Raw genomic sequence first — 19082 nt, 5'->3', positions numbered from 1 at the left:
TCACTAAATGTCTTCCTTTCTCTGTGCTGGACAATGTGTTGTCCAGTGACTTGTGATCATGTGAAGTCCAGCAGAGTGAAGAACATTACCAGCTCCCTCCCTCCCTCCCCCTCCCTCCCTCCTTCCTGGTGCTGGAGAGCAGCCCCAGGGCTTTGTTCATCCTAGATGATCACGAACCCTGAGCTACTCCCTTCAACCTTTAGTTCATTTTTTTTTTTTTTTGGTCTGTTTCTGTTTTTCAAGACAGGGTCTCTCGGTGTATAGCTCTGGCTATCCTAGAACTCACTCTGTAGACCAGGCTAGTCTTGAACTCACCTCTGCCTCCTGAGTGCTTGGATTAAAGGCATGCGCCGCCACCACCCAGCTTTCCTTCCACTTTTACTTGGTTTCCAGAAATCCAAACTCAGGTCACCAGTCTTGTACCACAAGAACTGTACCCTCTGAACCATCTTGTTGGCCCTTGATGAAAAGGTTAATAGAGTGATTGTCACATTTTACATTGGACATCAGAATTCCCACAGAGTTGCTCAGGCAGGCCTCAAACTTGTGGTCCTCCAGCCTCAGCATCTCAAGTCAGCAGGGTTATAGGAATGCACTCCCATACCTGCTTGGCATTCTTTAGCTCTATTATCTCCTACTCCATCTACTTTTACCCACTGCCGTGCTACAGGTGGGCAAACTGAGGACGGGAGCCATGAAGTAACTTGGCAAGGCCACCCTGCTAGTCAGTTACCTACCCTGATTAGAACCCAGTTTTTGCTAGCTGTGGGAATGCAGCATGGGTGGGCAATGGAACACAGTCTCGTCTCCCGCATGTCTGTCTGGGAACATGCTGAGGCAGTGGCTGAATCTGAGCTCCTTTTGCTTCTTGGGTCCCTCCCCCACCCCCGATGAGGTCACAGTGAGAAACCATGTCTGAGTAACTGCCACCTGTTATCCCAAGAGCCTTCTGACTGTGCTCACTCATAGTTCCTGGGAGGATGCCTTCAAAGGCAGGTGATCTTCAAGAGGGCTGTGAGAGAGGAACTGTGCAAGGACTTCCCTGAGGAAGAAGGGCTCATGGAAAAAAATGGCTGCCTCTGGTCTTCAGGGAACTGCTCCTGGCCGCTTTGGTGCTGGGTGGGTCCTCTGGGAAACCAGCTGGGAATGTAGCTAGAGGTAATGGTATGAATGACTAAGAACCTACTCCGGGGCCTGGAGTGGGTAACAGTTATTGGCTTTGTGAATTTAAGCCAGGTTGCTTGATTGACCATTCTATGCCTCAGTCTCCTCATCTAAACTTGGGTCTTCTCGAAGCCATGGTGGGGAGCAGATGAGATCAACATGGTTAGCACACACTGCTGAGGCCTGGAGTCACAGGAGCTCTCGTGTGAGGCCTCGCCTCCCATTGCTGCCGTGGAGAATGCCGCTGAGGCAGCTGAAGAGGGACTTAAGAAATGGAGTCACTGTGCAATGGAGACAGAAATCCCTTGGGCACTGGCTGAACTGCAGCCCCAGAGCAGCCTTCAGGCCTGGAAGTGGAGTGGCTAGGGGATCACTGGGGGGCCTCAGAGATCCATCTTCCCAGCTTCCCCCCTGTGACTTCCCAAGCCAGGGAAGCCCGTGACAAGCGGAACCAGAAACATGTGGTCACCCTGGCAACCATGGGTAACATGGGACAGCCCTGCCTGCTTTACTGTGCCCACCCAAGCAGATGGGGACAGCCTGAGAAATATGAATAAAACGTTTTCGTGGTGGGGGACAGAGCAGCTGCAGAGAGCCTTGAGAATCCCCAGTCAATCCAAAATCTAGTGACATTTCTGTCAGTTTGCGTTTGTACGCACACATGTTCAACGGGAAGGAATGAACACCTCTCCACAGCCACTCCCCACGGGGAGGCCAGACTAGAGCTGCATTCAAGAGTTGTGCAAGGCTGGGGATGTGGAATTCCACACCGTCTTGCCTCACAGCTCTGTGTGGACAGGATGCCTGGAAAGACGCTGTGGGGCGTAAGGGGATCGCTGATTTTGCAGCGCACAGCTCCTGTGGAACTGGTCTGTGGCCATTGATAGGTCACTTGGTCTCTCTTACTGACCATAAGATGGAGAATTAAATGCTCTCTGAGGTCCATTCTAGCTCCCTTGTCTCTAGATCTGGTTCTAACTATGTCTGCCCTACCCAGATTCCATCGCAGCTAAATCACCACTGTCAATCTGAGCCGGGGCGGAGCCCCATTTCTTGAACTCTTGCCTCAGTCTGACCCTTTGTCACCACGCCGGGACCCATCTGTCGCCCTCGCCCCTTTCACTGCAGGTGTCAGCCAGTCCCCTGTGTTTGGGGACTGTTGGGGGATACAGGGTGGGAAAAACTGACCTTGGGAGAGGAACAAGCTAGGACAGACCATGGGCAGGCACGCTCCTTTCCCCAAGGAGTCTCCTCCTCCTGAGAGGTGCTGCCCCTCCCTCAAGCACTTTCCAGTAATGTGCCGCCCACTGCAGGCAAGAAGCCAGGAGTGAAGAGATCGAGCCCTTTACTGTAGCCTGGGCTCAGTCTAGAGGCCCCTCAGGGCTGAAGCCCCACTGCAGAATACTAGGAAAAAAGACCGAACAGAAGACTGGGGAGACGGGATGGGAGGGGAAGGATGCCAGGGACGTGAGTGCTGACCAGATACCCCGGGAGCTGTCTTCAGTAGGAGAAAGCACATTGTCCCCTGGTCAAGAGACCCCAAACCCAGGCCTGAGCAGCCTGCGAGGACACATCCTGCCTCTCAGAGCACCAGCTGTTCACCTGCCATAGAGGACTCATTCCAGAAAAGCATGGCCATCCCCATGAGCTCCTCACAGAGGTCCCCAGGGCCCAGCAGAGCCAGCCTAGGAAAGTACTGACACTCCAGCAAGTGACTGAGAGCTCTTTTCCCCAGGCCCGAGACACCCATGCCGGAGCAGAATCCTTCCTCGCAGGGCTGCGTGCTGCAGTGTAGCTGTACTACCCAACGTGAGGAGGGCTGAGTGAGATGGCGCGTGCTTCCAGCGCAGTGCTGGCCCAGGGGACATGTCAGAACAGCCAGCATCCTCCACGTTACTGCCCCAGCTTGCTTCGCTCACTCACTCTGTCCAGGCAGGAGCTGTGACCAGCTCATCTTTGTACACCAGCTCTGAATGGCCTGATGAGCACAGAGGAGGCGTTTTCCCAGCCTTGCTGCTAGGTGGGGGTGGATGCTGTCTTCTGCGTGCTCCGCACTGTCTCTTTAGACTCTGTCTCCTTAGGCCACTGTTGTTGCTGACTCTGTAGAGCAGACCACGACAGTCAAGGAAGGTCAGCTGACTGGAGCTGGACTCTTTTTTGGGAGGTGGTGTGGTACTTTTAAAAGGATTTATTTATTTGTGTGTATGTGTGGGAGTGCCATAGCCTGCCTGTGGGGATCAGAAAACAACCTGTAAGGCTTGGTTCTCTTCACTGTGTGGCACCCAGGGTTCAAACTTGGGTCATCAGGCTTGGCAGCAAGCACCTTTATCTACTGAGCCATCTCACCAGTCCCTAGAGCTGCATTTTTGACCTTGTAAGCTGCTTTCTGGCCCATTATAAGAATTCCACTCCCATGCCGGGCGTTGGTGGCGCACGCCTTTAATCCCAGCACTCGGGAGGCAGAGGCAGGTGGATCTCTGTGAGTTCGAGGCCAGCCTGGTCTACAAGAGCTAGTTCCAGGACAGCCTCCAAAGCCACAGAGAAACCCTGTCTCGAAAAACCAAAAAAGAAAAAAAAAGAAAAAAAAAGAATTCCACTCCCTTTGCTGGGCGTTGGTGGCAGAGGCAGGCGGGTCTCTGTGAGTTCGAGGCCAGCCTGGTCTACAGAACAAGTTCCAGGACAGGCTCCAAAGCAATACAGAGAAACCCTGTCTCAAAAAAAAAAAAAAAAAAAAAAAAAAAAAAGAAAGAAAGAAAGAAAGAAATCTACTCCCCTAAACTCAACTGACTCAGTTTCCTATGAGTAAATGCCATTTAAAAACAATTTTAAACTTTTAAGCTCAGTTTTAGAGGGTATTGTTTTTTGCTTTGTGTGTATGTGTTTACATTTTGTATATGTGTGTGTGTGTATTTACATTGGGTGTGTGTATGTGTATATATGTGTTTACATTGTGTGTATGTGTGTATTTACCTTGGGTGTGTACATTGTGTGTGTGTGTGTAGGTCAGAGGTTAAAGTTGGGTGTCTGCTTCTATAACTCTTCACCTTGTACGTTGAGGGAGGGTCTCTCCCTTGAGCCCAGAGCTGGTTGATTCAACTAGTCCAGCCAGCCAACTTGCTCTGGGTCATCCCTAATTCCCTTTACCCTTGCAGGATTATAGGTGGTCTGCCACACCCACCTAGGATGTGTGTGGGTGCTGGGGATCTGAACTCCAGTCCTTTGCTGGGGCAGCAAACACTTTAACCCAGCAAGCCACCAACCCTGGCCCAGTTCTGGAGGTTTCAGTCTAAGATTGAATGACCCTCTTGCTTTGGGTCTGTGGTGAACAGCACATGGTGGGGGCAGGGCAGCACATGGTGAACCAAATGCAGGGAGAGAACTTTGTGAGTGGGGGTCCCTTACTTCCCTCTCAGTGACCTAAAAGCCTCACTTGACCTCTTGAAGGATCTGTCACCGCCTGTTACTAACCCTTTAAAACTTGGAGCCTGAGAATCACTCAGATCCACAGTGTAGCAGACCTACAGCCTCCGCTTCAGGGCAGTGCAGATCTCTGGGTAAGGTGCTGTGGTCTGTCTCCACTCTGTAGCTGGTTGCCTGGCCTCTGAGGGGCAGGAAGAAAGGTGATGACTGTGGCTCGGAGGCTGAGAGGAGGCACAAGAGGGAGTCCTGTTTTGCCCTCGGCAGACAGGCTGGTCAGGGAGGACCCGGATGAGGAGGCAGATGTACACTTCACCAGCCGCACAGCTGGGGCCTCTCAACTGGAAAAAGACAGGCTCGTTTTGGGAAACTTGGAAGAGTTTGAGTATAGGGACTGGGGAGGGGAATGGGACAAGAGATGTACCCGCCAGCTGAACATTGGGTGTTCCTGGTAGACCCTACAGCCTAGACAGCTTCTCAGCACACGAGGTGACTTTTGAAACGTGGAACATGTACAAGGTAGGGTCCTTCCTACCCTAAGATAGAGATGTGTTTTTCCCTAGTATGTTGTCAGCGTCTCCTAGGAGCTTGGCATTGTATTTGGACTGTTGTGGTGCTCATATTGCCCCGGTCAGTACCTGGACATTGGATGTTCTTTGCTAGAGGTAGAAATGTCCTTCTTTCCCAAGGGGGAAATGAAGGCAAGGATCTGGTCAGGCAGGTCCTTGAGGATTGTGGGTATTTTCAAGTCAGCTTGCTAGGTAGGGGAGAGGAGGGAGCATCATTCTTGAGCAAAGAGCTCACTACCTCTTGACCCAGCTGGCATTGCATTTGGGTGCCCAGGTCTTCACCCACATTCCCACTGCAAAACCAAACCAAAGAGCTCATAGGGAACGTGGGACTCTGTAACCAAACCTGGGGTCCACAACAGAGAATGGATGCTACCGATGGAGAAATACTTGGAGAAATAGTTGGTGGCTGTCAGGATGGCTTGATGGGGAGGGAGGCTAGGAGAACTAAAACTTCAGAACTGTGGAGTTGGCTGGGAGCTGGGCATCAGACCTAGGTTCCCTCATGGTTCTGCTACTGACTTGCTCTGACTTTGGGCAAGTCCCTTTACCTTTCCAGCCTCCATTGCCTGTCTTTAGAGTGGGATGGGCTAAAGGAAGGGTGGCAGAGAGATTTCCCTTCACTTGCCCAAGCTGACTGATGGCTTTTGACTCTTGGGATCTTGTCTGGAGCAGCTGCCTGGTATCCGGAAAAGCATGCCTCGGTTATGTACAGCCGCTTTCCTGCCTGCAAGTCTGGGATTGGAGGTCTCTGCATGTGCTCTGCAGCTTTGCAGACCAGGCCTGTTGTCCCCACATTCCTCCTGGCACTGGTGCTCTTTGGTTCTCCTGGCTCTCTGCTGTCTCCACTTACACACCAGTCATTGTCAGCCGTGGCTTATACACTTCCATGGCGTGGAGCTCGCCGCCTTCCCCAAGACAGAGTCACTAGATTGTTCTTCCCTGCGTGGGACGTAAGCCAGCCTCCCTGAACTTGTGCCTGAAAAGATGCCATGCTCAGGAATAGGTTGATGTCTCAGGCACTTTGCACCTTGGTGACCAGTTTAATTTCTGTCTGCTAGAGGCATATAGAGCTGCAGCTTTCTAACAGTTTATGACTGTGACAGAGACAGCTGGTGAATGATCTGTGAAAACATCAGCCTAAAGTGGCTCAAAAGGTAAAGACTTGCTGCCAAGCCTGAGGACCTGAGTTCAATCCCCAGGACCCATATGCTAGAAGGAAAGAACCAACTCCCACAAGTTGTCCTCTGACATCCACCCACGTGCGATGGCGCATGCTCACATGTATATGCATGCACACACATGCATGTCAGGTAAATGTAAATTTTAAGAATAATTTATTTTATACCACAGCCCTGTGAAGCTGGTATTATCCCTTCCATTTTACAGGCAAGGAAGCCGAGGCTCAGAGAGTTAACAGAGCGGCCTTCTGAGACCAAGCCTGTGCACCTCTCGCCAGATGCTCTCCTGGTCCCCAGTCCTGTCCCCAAACTTCTGTTCTTCTGGCTCCCCTGAAAAGCCCACGGCCTCCCGTTCTCTCGCCCTTCACAGGTTTCCATGTGATCCCCACCATCTCGAGCATCGTCCCGGAGAGCTGCCTGCTGATCGTGGTGGGGCTGCTGGTGGGGGGCCTGATCAAGGGTGTCGGCGAGACGCCCCCCTTCCTGCAGTCAGACGTCTTCTTCCTCTTCCTGCTGCCACCCATCATCCTGGATGCGGGCTACTTCCTGCCACTGCGGCAGTTCACGGAGAACCTGGGCACCATCCTGATCTTTGCTGTGGTGGGCACACTGTGGAACGCGTTCTTCCTGGGTGGCCTCCTGTACGCCGTGTGCCTGGTGGGCGGTGAGCAGATCAACAACATTAACCTGCTGGACACCCTGCTCTTCGGCAGCATCATCTCGGCCGTGGACCCGGTGGCTGTGCTGGCTGTCTTTGAGGAAATCCATATCAACGAACTGCTACACATCCTCGTCTTCGGGGAGTCCCTGCTCAATGATGCTGTCACTGTGGTGAGGGGTCAGGGGCCACACCACACACACATGGGGCATCCGCAATGCCTTATCCTTCCACTGATGCTAATATAGATGGCCACTTCTCACACAGCTGAGTTCTCCGTCATATCCTTCCACCGATGCTAATATAGATGGCCACTTCTCACACAGCTGAGTTCTCCATCTTGGTCTCTTCTAGCAACCCTGCCAAGGGTTACACATGAGCCTCAGCTCGTACAGAAGCTAGCCTGTCAGTTTCCTGGGGATCATATAGGACCTCTGCTTATTAATGTATGCCCTAAGCTACTTGGTACCTGAGTTGAACCCTCCCCAGCTGAGTCTGGATATGAATTCATGTTGACACTACTGGAAACAATGGCAAGCTGGCATCAAGGTGATAACTCAGATCTGGGTGTGTAGGACCTGTGCCATCTCCTGACAGTGGTGATCATGTGGCCCATGTCCAGCTGCTTCCGGTCTGAATGCATCTTGCTTTGTCTAGTTTGCATAGTGATTCTGGCTGCATAGTGAGTCTTCGTTAGGGTTTATATTGCTGTGATAAAATACCATGAGCAAAAGCAATTTGAGGAGGAAAGGGTTTATTTCAGCTTACAGTCAGGTCATGTCCCATCACTGAGGGAAGTCAAGACAGGAACTGGAGGCAGGAACCGAAGCAGAAACTAGAGGAGAGCCACTTAATTGGCTTGTTCAGCCTGCTTTCTTGTACAACCCAGGACCTGATGGAAGCATTTTCTCAGCTGAAGGTCTTCTTCCCAAGTAACTCTGGCTGTGTAAAGTTAGCAAAAAATGACTGGGCAGTGGTGGCGCACGCCTTTAATCCCAGCACTCAGGAGGCAGAGGCAGGCGGATCTCTGTGAGTTTGAGGCTAGCCTGGTCTATAGAGTGAGTTCCATGACAGCAAGGGCTATACAGAGAAACCCTATCTCAGGAAAACAAACAAAAAGATAGCAAAAGGTAACCAGGGCAGTGGCATTTTTATTCAAGTGTCACCACATGACGAAGCGGAGGTATTAAGAGGCTCCGCTGGCTGCTTAGGGGAGCTGCTGGAGTCACATGACCCTACACACAGGCCTACTCCATATTCTCTTGGCTTCTTGTCACACCACTGGCGATAGCTCCAGGCTAGAAAGGAGGCCCTGGCCTATGTACCGTCCCAGTGGCCCAGGTGGCAGACCACTGGAGTACTCGTGAGCATCCCCAGGCCAGGAGGGAGGTTAGAGTAGGGAGGAGCACACCTGCTGCTGAGATCCATCCTGTCTCCCAGATGGGTGTGACCTGCCGGCAGCACTGGATCCTGCCAGTGCTCAGCATCTACCCCTCCTGTCAGGCCCAAGTTAGAGCGTGGTACAGGTGTGGAAGCCATAATCCTAAGACAGTCTAAGACAGTGACGCTGCACCTGAGCCTCCTGACATCAGGTCTCTGTCTTGTCACCCTTTCCTGTCTGCCTCCCCTTCCTTCCAGGCCTGGAAAGTTCCTATCTGGTTCCCAGCAGAGCTGTCTAGGGCTGGACTTGAGTAGACTGGGGAGCCACCATGTCAGTCCCCTAGAACAAAAACCAGAGACTGAGGGAACAAGTTCTGAGCCCAGTCCTGCCCCTTGGCGGGCCCCTCTGGCCTGTTAGCTGGTATGTTTGAACCTCCCTCCAGCAAGGAGATAGGTTTCCTTGGCCTGCACACTGATAAAGATCGTCGGTGTGTGACGACCATTTGCAGACTGTTTCCCATTCCAGGGCTGGGAAGCTGTAGAGGGGCCTCCAGCTCCCCGGGCAGCTTGTTTAATGGAGGTATCCTTGGCCTGCACACTGATAAAGATCGTCGGTGTGTGACGACCATTTGCAGACTGTTTCCCATTCCAGGGCTGGGAAGCTGTAGAGGGGCCTCCAGCTCCCTGGGCAGCTTGTTTAATGGAGATTTTTCACTCCCACGTGGTGGGTCCCAAGTTGCGTATGGCCTGGCCCCATGAATTTTCAGAGGTTAACAGGTCCTATTCTTGTTTGCTGTCCAAACTTCCCTGCTTTGAGCTAAAGGAGAGGCAGTCCAGAGAGGCCTCGGTTTATGCAAGGTCAAACCGTGAGATCAGTAGACTCGGTGGTACCGGTAGTGGCAGCACCGCAGGGAGTGCCATGCTGAGCACTTCACCAACAGTTCTCCGACAGCCTGTGACGGGCGCTCCGCTTGCTCCCGCCCGCTAAACTGAAGCACGGGAAGACTAGGTTATTGGCCGTGTGTACAGGGGATTGCAGTTTAGCTGCCCAGCTTTAGAGTTTGTGTGCCGCAGGCCTCCAAAGAGGAAGGTCCCCAACGCCCAGGCCAGGGTTCCACACTTACTCAGCACCAGGGTTTCTCTGCTGCCGTGTAGGTTATGTTCATGGCTGTGGGTCCTGGAGGGGTGGGATAAGCATCGGTGGGATAACAAGGGAGCCATGGGGCCGGGGTCCTGACCTCCTTGCCCACAAGCCTACATGTCCTTTTCAGGTCCTGTATCACCTCTTTGAGGAGTTTGCCAGCTATGAGTATGTGGGCATCTCGGACATCTTCCTCGGCTTCCTGAGTTTCTTCGTAGTGGCCCTCGGTGGGGTGTTTGTGGGTGTGGTCTACGGGGTCATCGCAGCCTTCACCTCACGATTCACCTCTCACATCCGCGTCATCGAGCCGCTCTTCGTCTTCCTCTACAGCTACATGGCTTACCTGTCAGCTGAGCTCTTCCACCTGTCAGGGATCATGGCGTGAGTCCAGGTGTGGCGGGCGGTGGGCTTGGTAGGGGGAGCCACTTAGCATGCCATGCCCAGGTCTGCGTGGCTGCCAAGGAGCTCCCGGCACATGGACACTGGGCTGCAGACTTCCCTGCTGTCCCCTGGAGTGGTCCAGGTCATTAGAGGCTGCCCATAAAAAGCCACCACTGGGCTCTAGGATTCAGGAATCTGAAGATTGCCTGAAAGCAGATGAGGCAGAAAGCAACCCAGGTTAGGGCTGGCCTCAGTCACAGGAGGCAGACTCTTGTGCTGCCCTAGGAAGCCCCGAGCCTGAAGTCTTAGGTCTCAGTCCGGCTACTTCCTCCCTTTTTCTCAAGTGGATCACTAGGTAGAAGCTGGCACAGGCTCCTAGAAGGGCACCAGCATCTTACCAGACCTGAGTCATAAAAGCCCTGGGGTCTCTGCTGATTTTGCGGTGGACCATGGGAAGAGTCGGTGAGGGATAAGGAGAGCAGAAGTGCAGAGGCCGATCTAAAGTGGAGGACACAGGCTTTAGTCTCTTGCATTGCCACTCACCTCAGCTAGACAATGGGGGTGACTTTATTTTTCCAAAAGTCCCGTCTCATGTCTGAAAAATGCAAGAATTCGCTGGTCGTGTGTATGCTTAATGTGAGGGTCAAGGAGACACAGTGTGTGTGTTTTTGGTCCTCACGTGTTACCTGGTAAGCAGGTGAGCAGGTGCTTGGTCAGCCTGCTAATAGTGGGTACAACTCACCTCAAGACTTTTCTTCTTCACCCCAAGGCTCATCGCCTCAGGAGTAGTGATGCGCCCCTATGTGGAGGCCAACATCTCCCACAAGTCACACACCACCATCAAATACTTCCTGAAGATGTGGAGCAGCGTCAGCGAGACCCTCATCTTCATCTTCCTGGGTGTCTCCACTGTGGCCGGCTCCCACCAGTGGAACTGGACCTTTGTCATCAGCACCCTGCTCTTCTGCCTCATCGCCCGGGTACTGGGTAAGGGCCAGACCCAAGCCAAGGGAGGAGTGTGTGTGTGTGTGTGTGTGTGTGTGTGTGTGTGTGTGTGTGTGTGTGTGACTGCGAGCAGGAACCAGGCTGTGGAGGAGCCATGTGTAATATAGAATGAGACTAAGTTGTGGGGTGTGTATGTGTTCCTAAGAACAGGACTGCGGTATGTGTGTGTGCTGTTTGTGTATGTGTGGTAAGGTGTGTTAGAGCTGGTCTATAGCGTGTGTGACACAGTGCTAGCTGGGTTGTGATGTATGGTACAGCATGTGGAGGGGAAGGGCTGGGAGTGTCAGTAGTGTATGAGGGTGCTGGGCTGTGGGTGGGTGCTGGGCCGTGGGTGTCTGTACCTAGTGTGTGGCGGAGCTGAGTTGTGGGGCATGTCCAGCACAGTGTGTGGAGGAGCTGAACTGTGAGGTGTGTTGGGTACCGTGTATTGAGGTGCTGAGCTGTGGGATGCTGTGGTATAGGTGAGGAGGGGCTACGTTGTGGGTGTCTGCTGCAGAGTATTGAGGGGCTGATCTGTGGAGTGTATAGTGTGTAGGGGCCAGTTTGTGAGATGTGGATAGTACAGTGTGTTCCTGGCTGCTCCCATCTCTTCTCTGCAATGCTGGCACCATTTGAGACCATTGAGGGGAGAGAAGCCCCATGCTCATAGTGTGTGGAGACACTGGAGACGATGCCACAGTGAGTCCCTAAGACCCTCCAAAAGCCTAGTGACTTTCTCAGACCCTAAACCCAGCTTGTGACTCTGATCAAGTGTTCCCAAAGTTACCAGGCTAGTGTCACTGTGGGATCTAATCCTGTGGGATCCACCCCCATGCGCCAGGTTGTCCTTGTTTCAATGTGAAGCAATGTTTCCTTCTGTATTTTGCTCCCTTTTCCCTGTGATGAGAGCCAAGTCTGCGATTCCTATCACATGTACTTGGGGCCCTTTGTGTGATGGTCTGTGTGTGCCTATGCACGTGGAAGCCAGAGGTCCACAGTGGTGGCTTCCCCTGTCCCTCTCTACATATTTTTGGGTTTTTTGTATGTTTCTGTGTTTGTCTGAGACAAGGTCTTACTATGTAGACCAGGCTGGGCTAGAACTCTTGGTAATCCTGCCTCAGCCTCATGAGTGCTGGAATTACAGGGGTGCGATTTTGTGGGATTTTTATTGTTGGCAAGCAGGTTTTGTTTGTATGTTCTGTGATGTTAGGGATCAAACCGAGGGCCTCATGCGTGCAGGGCACAACACCCTTCCTCATCTTCCCTGCATTGTGAAATAATGTTTTATTATGGACAGTTTCCAGTATATAGAAAAGTGAGACAATAGACTAATGATTTCCCTCCTGCTCACCTGTAATAAGTAAGACTCATCACCACTCATCATCTCCTATCCCTTGACCTGTAGCCCTGAAGGACTCTGGGTATCTTCAGAACAGATGCAGGTGAAAGAACCCTTTAGAGACCCACTGAGGTGTTGGGGTGAGTGAACTGGAGCTCGTGGCTGAGGGACCCAGGAAGTGAGTGATCTAGATAGGTCAGTAGGAGGGGCTTCCTGGACAGCCTGACCTCTCCTCTGCCTGCTCCCTGGCAGGTGTGCTGGGCCTGACCTGGTTCATCAACAAGTTCCGCATTGTCAAGCTGACCCCCAAGGACCAATTCATCATCGCGTATGGGGGCCTGCGCGGGGCCATCGCCTTCTCCCTGGGCTACCTCCTGGACAAGAAGCACTTCCCCATGTGTGACCTGTTCCTCACCGCCATCATCACTGTCATCTTTTTCACAGTCTTCGTGCAGGTGCTGGGCCCGGGGTGGGCGTGCCCCTGCTCTGGGGAAAGGGGAAGGTGAAAAGGGCTGTGGGCACTCTGACTTTAGGCCTCAGTTCTGAGTTGTGGTGATGTGTGGGAGCTTGTGAAGTCAATGATCAGTGTGTGACGTGAGCAGAGTGCTGCCCAACTTCAGGAAGAGCCACTGAAGCACCATGGGCAGCCGGCAGCCTGAGATACGCCTGCCCCAGCTCGCAGCAGGGCTGCAGTGGTTTCATGCTTTGTCGTCTCCAGCAGGGTTCACAGCATGGCAGCTGCACCATCTCTTGAGCCGGGGAACTTGAGGCCTGGGCTCAGCCTAATGCTCCACTAGCTGTGCTTCTTGGGGTGGCGCACCTGTCTGTGTCTCTGTTCCCCATTTGTGAAGGGAGGAGACTGCACTAGATGATCCCAAGAGTTCTGGGCATTTACATGACCCAGTCTCAGCAGAGCTCCACCCGTCTCTAGCCACCTCCCAGGGAAGCCCATGTGGGGTGTTGCACACTGTTCTCCCATAGCTGACTGGCCTGCAATGGGGGAGAAACTGTTGGGTCTCCATTTCTCTTCCATCCCGTCTTTCCTTTGCTTTTTCTTGAGAAGATGTGGGGAGACCTCTTGGGGTGGGGTGCAGTTTCTTGGAGTGAGCTTCTTTCTGTGCTCTTGTCCTGCTGTGTCCTCAGAAACACTGCTTTATCTGGCCTTTGCTGTTGCATCTGCTCAATGGGTTTCCAAGCCCACTTTCACTGACGATGCTGATCCCCTCGAGCCCGTCTGACTCTGGGTCTGCTCCTTCTGTTGGGCCTTAGGAAATCACTTAGCCTCTCTACTGTTCAGTTTCCTCAGCTGTAAAATGGGAACATTTTAAGGAGCCAGGTTTCGGGGATACTGCTGGCATTGAAGCACAGACACTAGAGAAACACACAGAGCCTGTGAGGGAAGCAGGATGGAGGAGTTCCCTGTCTGCAGGGCCTGACTCCCTGGGCTGCACACAGACCTGTGGTAGAGCCCACACTGAACCCAGGCCCCAAGTAGGTGGGCAGTGAGGCTTCTTCCACAGGCTGAGCTGTCAGATCTCTGACTGCTGTCTCCAGGAAGAAGTGGGCTTTACAAACGGGCCTTTATTTACATCCTGAGGTAGAGAGTTATAAACCCCCCAGTCCTGGGAGATTGAAGGCCTCCAAGGGGAGCTTCTCAGGAACCCTTAGCCTCCCTGCCAGGGTAGCAGAACCACGATGTCTGATACTTACCTGCCCTCTAGGGCATGACCATTCGGCCCCTGGTAGACCTCTTGGCTGTGAAGAAAAAGCAAGAAACAAAGCGTTCCATCAATGAGGAGATCCACACACAGGTACTGGAGGCTGGACTGACTGGGCCTTGGGTTGCTGGAGAAGGCTGGATCTGGGCACAGCTGGGCGTAAGCCCACCTTCCCTCATCCCAGTGTTAGGTGGTCTCTCGGCCCCATTGGGGCCCCCTGACAGGTTCTAGCTGAAGGGAAAGTGTGGTGTGAGCAGTTAGGAGCTCAAGAGGCTGTTATGCCATCCCTTCCTCTGCTTGGAACCAGCCTCTGTCATTAGGTGCAAGTGGGTTGGAGCGGGCTCACCAGGGTGTGTGGGCTGAGCTTCAGGATGAATGAGGGGAAGGCGCCACCTCCTGGCTACTCCTGGAACTATAGGGCCAGGCTAAGCAGACCCATAGTTGGGTTGGAGGTGGGTGGGGTAGGGAAGGAGCCCAGAAGTAAGGCTTGACCTGGCCCTGGGCTCATTTCAGTTCCTGGACCACCTTCTGACAGGCATCGAGGACATCTGTGGTCACTATGGCCACCATCACTGGAAGGACAAGTAGGTGACGGTCTGGTGGGCAGGAGGGTCGGGAGGACAGTTAAGGGTCCCTGGGGGCCCAGGCATCTTCTTATGCCTAGGAACTAGCCCCATCCACCTCCCTCCTCCCACAGGCTCAACCGGTTTAATAAGAAGTACGTGAAGAAGTGTCTGATAGCTGGTGAGCGCTCCAAAGAGCCCCAGCTCATTGCCTTCTACCACAAGATGGAGATGAAGCAGGCCATCGAGCTGGTGGAAAGTGGAGGCATGGGCAAAATCCCTTCTGCTGTTTCAACTGTCTCCATGCAGTGAGTCCATTGGGCAACCTGGGCAGCATCTGCACCCGTGTTACCTCCCCAGCCCCCGCCTGGGGTGGCCACCAGGGCTATGCTGCTGTCTAGCTAGTCAAGGTGGATGTTCGAGTCCTTAAATCTATAGTAAGGCTTGGCTTTGGTCACCCACTCCTGGGCATGGCCTTCTGCTGCCGAAATGGAGATCTAACCCATGTTCCGCTGTCCCAGAAACATCCACCCCAAGTCTATGGCATCGGAGCGCATCTTGCCGGCACTGTCCAAGGACAAGGAGGAGGAGATCCGCAAAATCTTGAGGAGCAACCTGCAGAAGACGCGGCAGCGGGTGAGGCCCTGCCCCAGCCTGCCACCTTCTTAGCGGCTGTCCCCCGAACCTCCTTGGCACCTGCTCTGCATCCCCTACCCTTCTCCTGCCTCCCACACAGCCAGAGCCTCTCTGGCCCTGGCCTTCCTGCCCAGCTCCTGAGTCCTCCCCTCCCGATGGTGTTCCTCCCTCAGCTGCGGTCCTATAACAGACACACGCTGGTGGCCGACCCCTACGAGGAAGCCTGGAACCAGATGCTGCTCCGGAGACAGAAGGCCCGGCAGCTGGAGCAGAAGGTCGGTGTGGGCTGGGCCTGCCTCTCCCACCCCATAGGCTGGAGGCTGCACTCTTCTTCCTGCACTCACACCCAAGGGCACCTCAGGCCTGCCAAGCTCCTCTGAGGGCATGCACCTATTTTAGATCCAGACAACAGACGGAGAGGTTAATTGATGGTGTGCGGCTTTATCCCCTGTGAGAAAGGGTGGGGATGGCAGGGAAGGAAAGGAAGAAGTGAGCCCAAGGGACACTGGGAAGTGGAGCCAGCAAGGCTTGGTGGCTGGGTTGACTAGTTTGAGGTGGGGCCACTTGGGTGGAACAGGAATCTGAAGGGGGTGGTAGAGATCACCGAGTACCCAAGAAAGGGACAAGGCTTGATGACAGGTAAGGGGCTGAGCTCAGTTGTGATGGCCTGGGTTTGACCGCCTGGGGCCATATGGGATTTAGGCATGCCACCTCAAGCTGTTTTTTATTGCTATTGGTCTATTGTTTTGTTTTGTTTTACTCTAGAATCTTGGGAGTCAGCTGTGGGTTGGAGGCAAGGCTAGCACAAAGTAGATCTGTTTGAGTCTACCCAGGAAGGCGACAGGGCTTGCTGAGAGCCTGGGACAAGTCCCCAGAAGGCCCTGGAGTGTCTGTGTGGGTGCCGGCACTGACAAAGGGACAGCCCATTGAGCCACTGCCTTCCAGAGGACACTGCCAGCCCGCTGCCCACACTCACCCTGTCCGCTCTCTCTGGCAGATCAGCAACTACCTGACGGTGCCAGCCCACAAACTAGACTCACCCACCATGTCGCGGGCCCGCATAGGCTCAGGTAAAGGGCTAAAGAGGGGCCTTCAGGCTGGGTGTTTTGTGCCAGGGACAGGCCTCAGAGTCAGGGAAGACCTCCCCGCTGTCAAATGCAGGTACAAGGTGCTGCCAGAGGGGCTCAGGACGGGGACTACCACGGAGCTACAACACAGAGCACCTGGCAGGGGGCAGACATCACTAGTCCATGAAGAGAAACAGGCAGGCCTCGGCCTGCAGGCCATGACTCAGGAAAATGTCCTATTTCTTTCTTTTTAAAAAAATTATTTAACTTTATTGCATTGGTGTGAGAGTGTCAGATCTCCTAGAATTGGAGTTACAGACAGTTATGAGTTGCCACGTGGGTGCTGGGAATTGAACCCTGGTCCTCTGGAAGAGCAACCAATGCTCTTAACCTCTGAGCCATCTCTCCAGCCCTATTTCTTAACCTGTGGGACACCAGTGGGAGCCCCTGATCCAAGGAGAGCAGCTGGTAACTGGGCTCACTCGGGCCCGTGTGGACAAAGTTGTGAAGCCCATAGACATGTTTGCATCATGGGGAGGTCCGAGAGCCACTGGTACAGAACCCGTCTATGCTTTGCTTTCAATCCACAGACCCACTGGCCTATGAGCCCAAGGCGGATTTGCCTGTCATCACCATCGACCCAGCCTCCCCACAGTCACCTGAGTCTGTGGACCTGGTGAACGAGGAGTTGAAGGGCAAGGTCCTAGGGCTAAACCGGGATCCAACAAGGCTGACTCGGGAGGAGGAAGATGAAGATGAGGATGGCGTCATTATGATGCGCAGCAAGGAGCCCTCATCCCCAGGCACCGATGATGTCTTCACCCCTGCACCAAGTGACAGCCCCAGCTCCCAGAGAATACAGCGCTGCCTCAGTGACCCAGGCCCCCACCCCGAGCCTGGGGAGGGAGAGCCTTTCATCCCCAAAGGGCAGTAGGGCCAGGCCAGTGGGTGTCCCATAGACTCTCCCACAGAGTGGGGGCTGGGAGCTCCCTTTGCCTCCTGACCTGGATTGGTCCGGCCCCCTCCTACGCATGGCAGCTGGGTCCACAGCCCCCACTGCAGCACGGCTTGCCCCTGCCTCCTGGGAAGTGTCCTCTCCCACCAGAACTGCCTTCCCAATTCATTCGGCAGAACAGCTGGGCTGGTGAGGCGGGCCGCCCCATCTCTAGATCCAGGCTCTCATACTGGAACCAGGGCTCCACGAGGCCCCACCTTCCCGTAGTCCCCTCCTCATCCAGACCAATTTTCCATCTTTGATCATCATTTCTAACCAAAGAGCCACTGGCTCCACTGTGGTCCTACCAGGAAAGGAGGGAGCTGAACCTTCCTTGCCCTCGACTGGGCCCTCCTGTATCAGAGGACAGCAGGCATGTGGCTGGGAGACAGATGGGTGACCCAAGGCAGACCTACGCTACGCCTGTCAGCCATGGCACCCTGGCCAGCCACCTCACTCAGAGTCGCAGGCTAGGGGCACCTCAGAGCTCCTCTGCTGGGAACTGGGTTTTAAACAGTTGTGACTTGGGTGATGGGGACCACTGGGCCTTTCTGGGGCTGCTGCATGGGAGGGACCGTCCAAGGCGCCAGAAAGTGCTGCCTTTTTACATTTTGTTTATCCGCACCTCCATGTAAGTAAGTACGACCCTGTTTGCACAGAGGCACTCCTGTTTGTAGACCCTTTGAGACCCTCCCTCCAGCCAGAGCTCCACCTCCTACCCTCCTCTTCCTTCCTGTTGTCTGACCCTGCCCCTAAATCGAACCTCTGCCTGCTGGGCTCTTTTGCCCACGGCACTGATTGAGACATGGCCCACCTTGTGATTCAAGCTCATGAGCAAGGTGCCTTCTGGCACTGGCCTCGCTCTTGGGCCTGCCTTCCCTTCGCCGGTCTGTTCTACCACCGCCCTTATCCAAACTACTCTTGCCTGCTCACCCAACTTGCAGTGAAGCCCAGCCCTGGGGACTAGACATCCCCTGAGGGGCTCCTGTCCTGGCCAGGGCTGCTGCAGTGGACAGAGGACAGGGTCCCTAGAGGCCTTTGCTCGCAGGCACATACTCCCTTCCGCCACCATGGCTGGGCCCAAGCCCGTGGGTGTCTGTCCAACCCCCAAGCACTCCCTCCCCAGGACCGTGCAATGGTCAGAGTGGCCCCCAGGACCGTGCAATGGTCAGAGTGGCCCCCAGGACCGTGCAATGGTCAGAGTGGTCCCCAGGACCGTGCAATGGTCAGAGTGGTCCCCAGGACCGTGCAATGGTCAGAGTGGCCCCCAGGACCGTGCAATGGTCAGAGTGGTCCCCAGGACCGTGCAATAGTCAGAGTGGTCCCTCCCAGGGGATGGGGCCATGGGTGCTTGGCCCAGCTGTCTCTTCTCCATGCGAGTGCTGTTTTGGGCAGGAGTTGCCACGCAAGGTGACATCGACAACCATGTACAAAGCCACCGCAGCTGCTGCCGCTCTGCCGCCTGTACAAAAGAAACTGAACCTTTTTCATATTCTAATAAATCAATGTGAGTTTTTTAATAAGAGTCCAGGGCTGCTTCCTGGGAAGGAGGTCACCAGAGGAACTAGGCTCAAAGACTGGCACAGAAACACTGCCCCACCAGCTGCTGGTGTGGCTGGCACTGTGCCAGGTGCTGGAGATACGGCGCCATGGGGTAGACTGCACCCAAGGCCTCATGGTGCTCACGCAGCTGGAAACCCCTGAGTGGTGAGCATAGTCTGCAGGGCCGCAGGGCGTTGTCAGGAAGACTCCTGACTAGTACCCCAGGACTTATGCCTACAGAGGCCAATGGAAGACATGCAGGCCTCAGAAGGTCAGGATGGGCCGTTCCCCCTTGGGATTCCTCCTACTCTCCTGAGTTCTTTCTCGCTTTTCCTTAATACCTCTGTT

The 19082-nt window shown here is 54.1% G+C and overlaps 1 protein-coding gene across 1 annotated transcript in view; it reads left to right on the top strand.

Moving 5' to 3' along the window:
* Slc9a1 (solute carrier family 9 member A1) overlaps positions 1 to 18712 on the top strand; it is a 53603-nt gene extending 34891 nt beyond the window's left edge. The window contains exons 2-12 of the mRNA XM_040756410.1: positions 6702 to 7162; positions 9641 to 9891; positions 10661 to 10878; positions 12467 to 12669; positions 13936 to 14025; positions 14446 to 14516; positions 14630 to 14803; positions 15017 to 15131; positions 15305 to 15406; positions 16129 to 16201; positions 16789 to 18712. Of these exons, the coding sequence (XP_040612344.1) occupies positions 6702 to 7162; positions 9641 to 9891; positions 10661 to 10878; positions 12467 to 12669; positions 13936 to 14025; positions 14446 to 14516; positions 14630 to 14803; positions 15017 to 15131; positions 15305 to 15406; positions 16129 to 16201; positions 16789 to 17132 (2102 nt within the window). The 3' untranslated portion in view covers positions 17133 to 18712. The remainder of the gene's footprint in view (positions 1 to 6701; positions 7163 to 9640; positions 9892 to 10660; positions 10879 to 12466; positions 12670 to 13935; positions 14026 to 14445; positions 14517 to 14629; positions 14804 to 15016; positions 15132 to 15304; positions 15407 to 16128; positions 16202 to 16788) is intronic.
* The last annotated feature ends 370 nt before the right edge of the window (positions 18713 to 19082 follow it).

Source organism: Mesocricetus auratus, unplaced genomic scaffold, assembly GCF_017639785.1.
Source record: "Mesocricetus auratus isolate SY011 unplaced genomic scaffold, BCM_Maur_2.0 Super-Scaffold_100014, whole genome shotgun sequence".
NCBI lineage: Eukaryota > Metazoa > Chordata > Mammalia > Rodentia > Cricetidae > Mesocricetus > Mesocricetus auratus.
Note: the sequence above shows the minus strand (reverse complement) of the source record. Positions and strands in the feature narration are given on the sequence as shown.